The 13,348-nt window shown below is 38.6% G+C and overlaps 1 protein-coding gene across 6 annotated transcripts in view; it reads right to left on the bottom strand.

Annotated features, from left to right (window-relative positions):
- The window catches only part of LOC115437807 (solute carrier family 12 member 7-like), a 93,865-nt gene that overhangs the window by 11,853 nt on the left and 68,664 nt on the right, over positions 1-13,348 (bottom strand). For all 6 annotated transcript variants that reach the window (XM_030161155.1, XM_030161158.1, XM_030161159.1 and 3 more), the window contains 9 exons: positions 12,430-12,548; positions 10,427-10,525; positions 10,228-10,347; positions 6,866-6,970; positions 6,552-6,720; positions 5,167-5,359; positions 3,224-3,393; positions 2,164-2,295; positions 496-603 (listed from right to left, as the gene is read on the bottom strand). In XM_030161155.1, coding sequence (XP_030017015.1) covers positions 496-603; positions 2,164-2,295; positions 3,224-3,393; positions 5,167-5,359; positions 6,552-6,720; positions 6,866-6,970; positions 10,228-10,347; positions 10,427-10,525; positions 12,430-12,548 — 1,215 coding nt within the window. The remainder of the gene's footprint in view (positions 1-495; positions 604-2,163; positions 2,296-3,223; positions 3,394-5,166; positions 5,360-6,551; positions 6,721-6,865; positions 6,971-10,227; positions 10,348-10,426; positions 10,526-12,429; positions 12,549-13,348) is intronic.

Raw genomic sequence — 13,348 nt, 5'->3', positions numbered from 1 at the left:
AGACTTTCTCGTAATAGTTTTGCTCATAGTCATTCTCTTCTTTCCATTATAAACAGTCTTTATGGACACTCCAACTATTTTTGAAATCTCCTTTGGTGTGACGAGTGCATTCAGCAAATCACACACTCTTTGACGTTTGCTTTCCTGATTACTCATATGGGCAAAAGTTTCTGAAAAGGTATGGATAATAGTGTTAGGTATGATTATGACATCAATATGTTTGGGTTCAAAACAATTGACGTAGTGCCTGCTGAGAAAAAACAACTAAATGTTCATTGTAAATTTTGCTTCCCCACCCTGTATACATCAGGTTTTTGAAGAAAAAAAATATCATACTGATCATGTCGAAGGCTTCAAAACTCATGGATCAAATATGATACGTTTGGCGTTATAGGGTTAAGCAGTTCAGTTCCAGATTCTGTTATGTTTGTAGTCGTTTTCATCTGGTTCTTTGCAGAATATATGAAGTCTGTGGTTGTGTTCTAGTGACTGTACCTCTCGTTCCCTTTCAGTGCGGGACAGCTGCATCTGTTTCAACATCTGAGATCTCTGCTCCATCACCAGCGTCTTCTCGTAGGTGAAGGCTGAGATATCGCTGTCATGCTGCAGAGAAACAGAGAGGGAAACATGGATGAACACAGGAGTGTTAAACATGCGGCCTGAGGGCCAAAACTGGTCCGTCAAAAAGTCCGATCCAACCCGCCAAATAGTCCGATCTGGTCCATGAAAGAGTCCAATCCGGCCTGCCAAATAGTCCGATCCAGCTCACGAAAGAGTCCGATCTGGCCTCCGACAGAGTCCAATCCAGCCCGCCAAATAGTCCGATCCAGCCCACCAAATAGTCCGATCCAGCCCACCAAATAGTCCGATCTGGCCCACAAAAGAGTCAGATCCGGCCCACCAAATAGTCCAATCTGGCCCACGAAAGAGTCCAATCCGGCCCGCCAAATAGTCTGATCCGGCCCACCAAATAGTCCGATCCAGCCCACCAAATAGTCCGATCTGGCCCACAGAAGAGTCTGATCCGGCCCACCAAATAGTCCAATCTGGCCCACGAAAGAGTCCAATCCGGCCCACCAAATAGTCCGATCCAGCCCACCAAATAGTCCGATCTGGCCCACAAAAGAGTCTGATCCGGCCCACCAAATAGTCCAATCTGGCCCACGAAAGAGTCCAATCCGGCCCGCCAAATAGTCCGATCCGGCCCACCAAATAGTCCAATCCGGCCCACAAAAGAGTCTGATCTGGCCCCCAACAGAGTCCAGTCCAGCCCGCCAAATAGTCCAATCCAGCCCACCCAATAGTCCGATCTGACCCACGAAAGAGTCCAATCCAGCCCACCAAATAGTCCAATCTGGCCCACGAAAGAGTCCAATCCGGCCCGCCAAATAGTCCAATCCGGCCCACAAAAGAGTCTGATCTGGCCCCCAACAGAGTCCAATCCAGCCCGCCAAATAGTCTGATCCAGCCCACCAAATAGTCCGATCTGACCCACGAAAGAGTCCAATCCGGCCCGCCAAATAGTCTGATCCGGCCCACCAAATAGTCCGATCCGGCCCGCCAAATAGTCCGATCCGGCCCACGAAAGAGTCCAGTCTACATCTAGACTTCACATTTGCATAATAAATGAAAAATTATGACAACTCCAGATTTTTCTCTTTGTTTTAGTGTGAAAAAAGTTAAATTACTTGATGAAAAATGTTTAGATACACAAATTCTCCTTTAAAAAAAAGTGAATCATTTTAACACCAATGAATCTGAAATTTCTTAAGGAAAATAAGTGAAATTTTAACAATATTCTGCCTGTTACTAAATGTTTTGTGAATTTGTAGATCCACTGGCATCTGTAAGTTGTGATGCACGTGTAAATGATAAACTGATGAATAATAATTGTTAATTTCTTTTTTCTTTACTTTTTTGCGTAAAAGCAGAGAAAAAAAAAATATTATGCTGTTATTTTACTGGTCTGACCCACTTGAGCTTAAATTGGGTTGAATGTGGAACCTGAACTAAAATGAGTTGGACACCCCTGGTTAAACAGGTGAAAGGGTAGAAAGGTAATCTGAGAGGAACTCACTCTGTAATGAGGCAAAGTCTAGCAACCTGGATGAAAATAAGACGTGCAAAAGACATATGAACATATAAATGAGAGTGAAGTCTCACCATTTCCACCACTTCTACCACGGCGTCTATGCGTAGATGGTAGAGGAACATCTGGAGGTCTTTCTTCATCTGGATGGAGTTGTCGTCCATCTGGGCCACGGTGAAGATTCTCATCCTGCACTTTCTCCACACCTTCAAATACAGAATAGAATAGAATAGAACAGCAGAATAAAATAGAATAGAATAGAATAGAACAGCAGAATAGAATAGAATAGAATAGAATAGAATAGATCGGAGTAGAGTAGAATAGAATAGAGTAGAACAGACAGAAAAGATAGAATAGAACAGAATAGAATAGAATAGAGTAGAACAGAACAGAAAAGACAGAATAGAATAGAACAGAATAGAATAGAGTAGAACAAACAGCAGAATAGAATAGAGTAGAACAGCAGAACAGAATAGAATAGAATAGAACAGAACAGCAGAATAGAGTGAATAGAACAGCAGAATAGAATAGAATAGAATAGAATAGAATAGAATAGAACAGAATAGAATAGAACAGAGTAGAGTAGAGTAGAATAGAATAGAATAGAGTAGAGTAGAATAGAACAGAATAGAACAGAATAGAGTAGAATAGAACAGAATAGAACAGAACAGAGCAGATAGAATAGAATAGAACAGAACAGAACAGAATAGAACAGAACAGAATAGAATAGAACAGAATAGAGTAGAGTAGAATAGAACAGAACAGAATAGAGTAGAATAGACTAGAACAGAACAGAATAGAATGGAATAGAATAGAATAGAGTAGAATAGAATAGAATAGAACAGTAAACTATCAGCTGATGCAGCATGTGACAGTTATAAGACAGTGTTATTTTTACTGTTAAAATAAGCAACTATGAGTTTTAGTTTGAAGAAAACTTGATGATTCCATAATACAGATGTGTGTAAACAATGACCTTTAGCCTTTATTCAGTGACTGATACAGCCTGCAGATACATGGGGTTGATTCATTGGTGGTTTTGGTCCTAAGTGTGTTCTGGTACCAGACTGACCCCTTCTGGTCAGAGTTGGAATATCAACACCACATAGAACCTCTTAAAGTACGAAGCCAGACCTTGTGTTGACGAAGTAGAAACGGCAGGAGCATGAGCAGCCCGCCGTCGTGTACGATCCACCACACGTCGATGTTTCCTTCCTTCAGACGGTCCTGGTTGCTGGGGAAACGGTCGATGTTTTTAGCAACGAGTAGAGCCTGGTGTGCCGACGTGGTCTCCCTCACCGTCTCTGAAAAGAAAGAGAAACACAAAAAGGCATGTTTGTCTCCCTCTGCTGTTTGTGTACTGTCAGGGGATACTTTCTAAAACTCAATGATTAAGAAGCAAATTTTACCAGGTTTTAACCCTTAAAGACCCAAACATCCACTGGTGACCAAAAGCATCTACTGATCTAAAGTGTTTAATACCTGATGATCCATTAATTCCATCAATACATGTAAATGATTGGTGTAAAATACAGTTTGTCGTCTTTTCATGGTCATCAGATATGACCCGTTTGGACGTTCAGAGGTTTCGTAGTTACCATGGAAACATCATAATCATCTACAACATTGAGCCCGTTTACATGCTCACCAATATTCCAATCATGATCCGATTTCTGGAGTTATCAGATTATTCAAATAATCGTGTAAACAAGATCATCTGATAGGTTTTATCCAATAACAGCAGTAATCTGATTATAAGAAATCGGATTAACACACTTGGATTTCTCCCAAATAATCCGATGTCTTCCTTCATGTCTACAGGTTAATCTGATTTATTTCATTCTTTTACGTCTGCGCATGTGTAAAGACAATTAAAATCGTAGAGAACGGAAGCGACGTAGTCAAATGTGAGCGGAAGACAACAGGAAGTTTAAATTTTCCTATCACTACGTACGTATCCGATAACGGACAGGAGCATCTAAACCAGGGTTTTTCTCTTATCGCATTTCTTAAGTGCATGTAAATGTGTTAGATTTGATTATTACGATTATCTGATTACTCCCAGATATCGGATATTTGTTGTCATGGAAACAGCCCTACTGATTCACCAGTGAAACCCATGGAGTTTCATCAATGACAATGGATGGAAACGTTGGTTTTTATGTTCAATTAATGATTTCTTGGCTGAAAATTAAATTTTTTCCTCAGTTTTCTCTGTTTGAAATTAAATATAGGAAATTCAGTACAGGGAAATATATGATTTACAGTGAAAAATGCAAAATACAGAGGATAATATTATAATAAATGGTGAGAAATCACTTAAGAAATGTTAAATATTGAGAAAAATTCATTTGGGAATTGCCACAAAAGTAGCACTGGGTCTTTATGCGTTAAGTATCTGTGAAATAATCTGAGTTTTCATGAACATCTACATGATCAGTGAATTAAATACAGGAAAATACCAGATTTTCACTGAAAAACACAAAATACATAGGATAATACTATAATAAATGGAACTAAATCACATGAGATGGGTCTTTATGGGTTAAGTCACTTTCATTCATCTTAAGTTTAACATCATCACAATAATGAATAAGATTTTGCCTTATAAAACCCATGGAGTTGGATCACTGAAAGTGAAAGGAGAGGCTTGTTTTTATTTTAATTTATTAATATCTTTGCTGGAAAAGTCACGTTTTCTTCAGGTTTTTTTTAAGCTTCTGATATAATAACCTTTAAATTTACTCTGACCTTAAACATCTACATGATCAGTGAATTAAATACAGGAAAATACAGGATTTACACTGAAAAAATGAAACAAAAAATGCACAGGATATTATAATAAATGATGATAAATCACTTAAAAAAATAAATATTGAGAAAAATTCATTTGGGAATTGCCACAAAAGCAGCCCTGGGTCTTTATGGGTTAAGTATCTGTGAAATATTTTACTTTTTCTGATTTATTTGAATTTAACTCACCTATAAAACCAGTGTAGGATAATTAATTTCACCAACTGACTATTTCAAACCAAAGAGGCTGTAATGAAGTATTGTCCTTTAAACTATTTCTGTACCTATGAAGTTTCTTTTGGTGGAGGAGTCCCGGGCTTGTTTCCATGCGGGCCAGGCCATCAGGACTGCGTTGTGTTTCATTCCTCCTAGTCCAGCAGACTGGACGAGCAGGGAGAACCCATCCCGCAGGTTGGACGACACCACCACATGGGAAAAGCCCTTGGTCCGCTCCGAGGCCATGGCCGCCTTTAGATTCTGAGGGGAACAGAGGGATAAGTCTGAGTTACCCATAAAAAATAACCAACTGAGTGGTAGAGAGTGGAAAAGCCTCAGCATGTCTTGGCTCAACTCTCCATTTCAACAGGGTCCCATTCTGAACAATAATAGGGGATTTACCCAAGTATAAGTAGAAAGGATATCACTGAAGATGAAAAAAGGTGAAGCACTCAGCTGACTTCTCACTGTATGTATTTATGGATGGATGGATGGATGGATGGATGGATGATGGATGGATGAATGATGGATGGATGGAAGATTGCATGGATGGATGGATGGATGGATGATGACTGAATGATGGATGGATGGGGAATGGATGAATGGATGGATGACTGAATGATGGATGGGTGAATGGATGGATGGATGACTGAATGACGGATGGATGGGTGAATGGATGGATGGATGGATGACTGAATGATGGATGGGTGAATGGATGGATGGATGGATGGATGGGTGAATGGATGAATGGATGGATGACTGATGGATGGGTGAATGGATAGATGGATGGATGGATGGATGGATGACTGATGGATGGGTGAATGGATAGATGGATGGATGGATGGATGGATGACTGAATGATGGATGGGTGAAAGGATAGATGGATGGATGGATGACTGATGGATGGATGGGTGAATGGATGGATGGATGGGTGAATGGATGAATAGATGGATGGATGACTGATGGATGGGTGAATGGATAGATGGATGGATGGATGGATGGATGACTGATGGATGGGTGAATGGATAGATGGATGGATGGATGGATGGATGACTGAATGATGGATGGGTGAAAGGATAGATGGATGGATGGGCAGATGGATGGATGACTGAATGATGGATGGGTGAATGGATGAATGAATGATGGATGGTGAATGGATGAATGAATGATGATGGATGGATGGATGGGCAGATGGATGGATGGATGGATGACTGAATGATGGATGGGTGAATGGATGGATGGATGGATACATGTTGGATGATGGATGGATGAATGAATGATGGATGGATGACATTCTCTGACACTTCTTGCATACAAACCCTGGTCTGTTCTAACGACAGTCTTAAAGGGTTCATTTCTATATAACTGAATACATTTCATTTCTAAAAAACCCAAACGTCAGTCACTAAAGCGTCTGAATATCCTTGAATAAGTGACTGAATAAAGTGTAAACCTGTTCTCCGGTCTTGGCGTCCTTCCCTCTGGTCATGAAGGTTCCCTCCAGCACCGAACAGACGATGGTCAAACCCCTCCCTGCTTTGAGCTGCGAGGTGAAGGACAGGAGACGAGGGTGTTTGACGGACAGGCTGGAGTCCAGTTTACACATGACCAACAGCTGAGGCCTGAGGACGGACCACAGGTAAGAACGCAAACAATAAGTCTGCATAAGGAGAACATGTCTGATCATAAAAGTCCACCTCCATGGAACTTTAAAGTGGATTAAAGATGATAGTTTAGGAAAATGAGGTGCATCATACAGATACTCACCTCCAGTTTTTGGTGTGTAATGGAACTTCCTCCAGGCGAATGAGAGCGTAACGTGCTGCGTTCAAGGACAGACCTCTGAAACCGTCACCCCACTCTTTCACTGCCCTGGAATCAAAACAAAATGAGTTTGACCCCCCCTGCATCAGACAAAACCAGTAGGCGACTGTTAGTACTGGGAAAAAAAATCAAGTAGTTCTCTGGTTCTGCTTGAAAAAAAGAAAAAAGACAAACTGTGTGATGCTTTCAGATGACATTTTAAACCCTTTAGGCGCTAGATGGAGTTTTTTTTTTTTTTTTTCGAAAAATATTTAATTTTGATCTCAAGGTCTCAAAAATCTGTATCTTGGAAGTCATACTGTAAATGAGAAAAATATTAGGTCTGACCCAAAGTTTATGATGGGAGTAAATGTACTCATCTAATTTGCATATTGTGAAGTCACATGGTGGCGGCCATATTGGATTACAAAACTTTTAGTAAAATTGAACTTTGAACATATTTACATAGAAGTTTTTTTTTTTTGTGTTTTTTGGTTTTTTAATCACCCTATCCTTTAAATCACAGGTGTCAAACATGTGGCCTGGGGACCAAATCCAGCCCGCCAAAGGGTCCAATCTGGCCCTTGGGATGAATTTGTGAAATGCAAAAATTACACTAAAATATTAACAATCCTTTTAGTTCAGGTTCCACATTCAGACCAATTCAATCTCAAGTGGGCAGGACCAGTAAAATACGATCATAACAACATATAAATAATGACAACTCCAAAAATTTCTCTTCGTAAATGTAAATATTTTCATGTATTTACACTAAAACAAAGTATAATTTCGCAAAAAAATGGGAATAACCTGAACAAATATGAACAACCTGAAACTTCTTAAGAGAAATAAGTGTAATTTTAACAATATTCTGCCTGTTACTCAATGTTTTGTGTGTTTGTAGATCCACTGTGATCTGTACGTTATAATGTATGTGTGTAAATGATAAACTGTGGCAGAATATTGTCAAAATTACACTTATTTTTTCAGTTTTTTCATGTTATTCACATCTTTTGAAAGGATAGTTTGTAAATGTAAACCTGTTTATCATGTAAAATGGCTTTTTTTTCTCAAAAACAAAGAGAAAAGTTTGGACTTGACATTATTTATATATTATTATGTTAGTATTTTGCTGGTTCGGCCCACTTCAGATCAAATTTAGCTGAATGTCGCCCCTGAACTAAAATGAGTTTGACACCCCTGCTTTAAATAAATGAACTTAAACATAAGTATAAAGTAAAATGCAGTAAGTTTTAGTATTTTTTTTAATCCAAATCTGTCCTTATCTATCAAAACTAAAACTAAACAAGTGGTTCCAGGCACAACAAACTCCACCCCCTCACACGTATTGTAGCTTATTTTGGCATCGATCCAGCTGATGTCATCATGTCTATGCATGTCCTGATGTCAACATAGACAAATTTCGCCCATTGTAAGTAAATGGGGAAAAAAAAGATTTTAAAAATTCATAAAAATGTTGAACTTTGATCTACTTTTCCCAAAATGTAATCACATCTATTCTGGGTCACTGGCAATCTGTAAACGCAATTTGGTATGAATTCAACTGATAGTTTTGCTGCTAAAGTGTTAACAAACAAACAAAGTAACAAACCGAACCATAAACAATACCCCTTATCTAAACAAAGTAATAAACATGTCTTATTTACTTACTAAACCAGTTCAGGACCACACATTTAAACTGGATTGTCTTCTTCACTTTGAATAGAAACATGTCCTGAAATGGTGTTAGGATTGAAGGAGCACATGTCCGCCATCTATTGGTGGGAGGCGGTAACAACATTTGGAAACTAGAAGCACTCGGAGAGCGCAGACCTCCGCCAAGGCTGATCAGTGGCCCCCCCCGTGGGCCCCCCCACCCCCGATCACCACCAAAATGTAATCATTTCTTCCTCATCCCATTTCCAACAAACCCTGAAAATTTCATCCAAATCTGTCCATAACTTTTTGAGTTATGTTGCACACTAACGATCAGTGCCCCCCCCCCCCCCCCCCCCGCCCCCGTGGGCCCCCCCACCCCCGATCACCACCAAAATTTAATCATTTCTTCCTCATCCCATTTCCAACAAACCCTGAAAATTTCATCCAAATCTGTCCATAACTTTTTGAGTTATGTTGCACACTAACGGACAGACAAACAAACAGACAAACAAACAAACAAACAAACAAACCCTGGCAAAAACATAACCTCCTTGGCGGAGGTAACTATCTGGAGTTATGGTCTGTTTCAGTCAGTTACGTTGGTTGTCGCAATATTGCAACTTTGGCGCTTAAAGGATTAACATATGCACAAAATATACAGTTGGTATCTTAAACCAAACTATAGTTACTTGGGTATCAATTCATCAATCCTCATTCACTTCTTCCTTCTTATGTTTATGTTTATGCATTTGGCAGACGCTTTTTTCCAAAGCGACTTACAGGGGAAAACCAATTAAATCACTCAATCAATCAAATTTTATTTATATAGTGCCAGATCACAACAAAAAAGTTACCTCATGATACTTTATATATAGAGTTGGTCCAAACCAGACTCTAAGCCAATTTACAGAAACCCAACAGAATCCTCCAGGAGCAAACACTAGTGACTGGTGACAGTGGAAGGAAAAACTTCCCTTTAACAGCAGAAACCTGGAGCAGACCCAGACTCCTGGAGGATGGACGACTGACAGGACCAGCTGGGGTTAAAGAGAGAGAGTAAAGAAAGAGAAAAAGAGAGAGTGATAGAAATAGAGACTGGGGGAGAGGGGGAGAAGGGGGGAGTAGGGGGAGACACATGGAGGCAGCTGAGGATAAGTGAGTGATGATGATGAAGGCAGGAGAGAGGCAGGACCACCGCAGCAGGTCCAGAGATGATCCTGGGAAAATCTGTGATAATCCTGGGAAAAACCTTATTAAAATATTTAAAATGGAATGTCTGACAGTGCTAGGACAGGAGGTGCTCTCGGAAGAGCTGGGTCTTCAGGAGCTTCTTGAAGATAGGCAGGGACGCCTCTGTTCTCGTAGTGCTCGGTAGAACGTTCCACCAACATGGAACGACCCATGAAAAGAGCCGGGATTGTCTTGTACAAGGTCTGGGGACCACCAGACAAAATTCCCCAGACGAGCAGAGTGGTCGTGGGGCAACATAAGCTTTTATCCGTGCACCTAAGTAGGTAGGAGCAGACCCACGGAGAATTTTGTAGGCTAGGATTAAAGATTTGAATTTGATGCGGGCAGCTATGGGTAGCCAGTGTAACTCAACTAGTAGAGTTGTCTCTTGTAGATATGTTGACTCCACTGACGTCCACCTAAAGCCCCAGACTCACCCTCTGTACTCGATGTACTTGTAGAGACAGCCGGCGATCACCATGGCAACCAGGGCGTAGTACCACGAGGAGATGAACATGAGCGAAAGACACAGACTCATCCCCAGGAACGACAGAGTCCTGCACGACATCACATGAACGTTAGGTCGTGTTTTAAAACCCAAACCAAAGCCTGGAGGTTCCGCCCGTAAACACTGACCAGTGGTAGAACTTGAAGCGGGGTCTCCAGTTGGGGGTTCTCAGCAGAGTCTGGACAGCACAGGCCAGGTTTACGAACAGGTAACACATGAGGAAGAACCTGAGGGGAAACACAGCGACCACAGCTCACCTTTGGGCGGACACACACAGACTGTTGGATTCATATTCTATGGCACAGGTGTCAAACATGTGGCCCAGGGGCCAAATCCAGCCCGCCAAAGGGTCCAATCTGGCCCGTAGAAGGAATTTGTGAAATGCTAAAATTACACTAAGATATTAACAATGCTTTTAGTTCAGGTTCCACATTCAGACCAATTCAATCTCAAGTGGGCAGGATTCAGTGAAATACGATCATAATAACATGTAAATAATGACAACTCCAGATGTTTCTCTTTGTAAATGTTAATATTTTCATGTATTTACACTAAAACAAAGTATAATTTCGCAAAAAAAATGTGAATAACCTGAACAAATATGAACAACCTGAAATGTCTTAAGAGAAGTAAGTAGAATTTTAACAAGATTCTGCCTGTTATTAAATATTTGTGTATTTGTAGATCCACTGCGATCTGTTGGTTATAATGTACATGTGGAAATGATAAACTGAGGCAGAATATTGTTAAAATTACACTTATTTTTTCAGTTCGTTCATGTTATTCACATCTTTTTAAAGGATAGTTTGTAGATGTAAACCTTTTCATACTGTAAATGTACTTTTTTCACTGTAAAACATAGACAAAAGTTTGGAGCTGATATCATTTATGTATTATTATGTTATTATTTCACTGATCAAATTTAGCTGAATGTGGCCCCTGAACTAAAATGAGTTTGACACTCCTGTTCTGTGGTATAAATCACACAGATACAGTAAATATGGACTGGTCCAGCAGTGGGACGGTACAGTTTATGGTGTGTAATGTTTATTTGTTATCATTGTCAATTTATTTTTTTTATTGCTTTTATTTTTACTATTACTTACATACTTATGACTTATATATTGTTGTTACAACTATTACCATTATCACTTTTTTATAACTTTTATTCTGTGATTATGTTTTTCTAATTGATTGAATCAGATTCTGCTTTGAGATGCTTTTAGGGAACACTGTTGTTATACTTTTAGTACCTTTAAAATTACTGATTGTGTTTTATATGCATGTTGTTTGCTTAATGTTTTATGTATGGTTTTACAGCTGACTTTTATTGTGTTTTGTGTATATTTTTATTAAGGATATATGGCTGTGATTTCTATTTTGTGTAACTTCTGCTGCTCGTGTCTTGGCCGGGGCACTCTGGAAAAAGATATTTTTTATCTCAACAAGTTTTTTTCCCCTTGTTTAAATAATGGTTAAAAAAAACAAAGAGAAACAAACAAAAAAGAAAAACTATACACACACACACATAGATATATAAATATATTAAAATAAAAAAACTATATAGTGCATATTATAAAATTTTTAAATAATTACTACTCTTATTTATTATCATTTCTACTTTATTATTACAACTAACAAGGAAATTACAAAATGTTGAGGTTCTCATTTTAACGTACCACCTGTGGAGATCAATATACCCTCACTATAAAAAAAAGATAATGCACACATTAATAAAAAACACTGACATAACAATGGACCGTTCATGTTAATGCTTAATGTTTTGCAAATGCTTTAAAGTCATCGCACTTCTAAACTTGGCAGACAACAGCAGACTCTGGAAGTGTGGTCTGTTGTCTCAATATTCTTTGAAAATGTAAAAAAAATATACTTGACTCAAACCTAATTCAGTGACTTCTGTGTTTTATTCCAAGAGTGATAAAATCCTGACATGACCTTACTCGTATTATACATTATTTGTTGTTTCTATTAATACTTTTAAATGTGCAATCGCCTGTTTCTTCACTACTGTTTTTATAGTTATAGTTATTACTTTTTTACTACTGGAACCTCAATATCCTGAGAGATCTATAAAGTTCTATCTAATCAAATTGAATCTAATCAATCATACATGGAGAGGATGGGGGCCACGGCATCGAGGGACGCGATGAGGATTCCGATCTCGCAGATCCCAACGGTCAGCAGCAGACCCCAGGTCGGTTCGCCGTTAGCTTTACCGTGACCAAACACCTGAAAATGCACCGAAAAAAACAGGAGAGAAACATAAAAACACACACACGTTTGAAATCAGAATTAGATTAAACGTACTCTATGTGGAAACCAGCTGATACAGGCATGACCTAACATTACATTTTTAATTCATTTGGTCTTTTTAGATACATTTTTAGAATAATAGACTACATTCAGAAAAACAGAAAATAATACTGATAATAAGTGAGACATGTTAGTGACAAACAAATAAACTTCTAGTAAATACAATATTCTGCTTAGAATAGATTTTAAGATTTCATGCAAGATTGAAGAAAAGTGCAATCCATCTTTTATATTATTATTATTATTATTTTTTAAAATAATAACAGTATTAGATTTTTTTCCCCATTGATATACAACTAGAAATAAAATATAGTTTTACATTTTGGATGGAAGTATATTTACAAGCATCAACTGGACCAAACCATTTCATAAAATAAGGAGGGGGTGGGAACAGGGGTCAGAGGCCGACTGGATTTTATTTAATTTCTTTTACAAAAACAAAACTGAAGCAAAGAACAAACATGATTATTAGTGTCTTATAAAGCAAACATTCTTTTATAGTAATGGGTTAATAATTATTGTAAAAAAAAAACAATTATTAAATCTCCTTATGGCACCCACAAACACCTGTCTTTGCTTCCCAGTTCCATTCAAAATGTATTGTTTTATCCTGAATCTGTGTTATATTTTGACTTTTTTGACGATAAATGCTTTTAATTAGGATTTTTTTCCTTTGACTTCAGCTTCAAACTGGTTGAAAATGATCCAAAACTCAA

This window comes from Sphaeramia orbicularis, chromosome 17, assembly GCF_902148855.1.
Source record: "Sphaeramia orbicularis chromosome 17, fSphaOr1.1, whole genome shotgun sequence".
Taxonomy (NCBI): domain Eukaryota; kingdom Metazoa; phylum Chordata; class Actinopteri; order Kurtiformes; family Apogonidae; genus Sphaeramia; species Sphaeramia orbicularis.
This window is presented reverse-complemented; position numbering and strand designations above follow the sequence as displayed.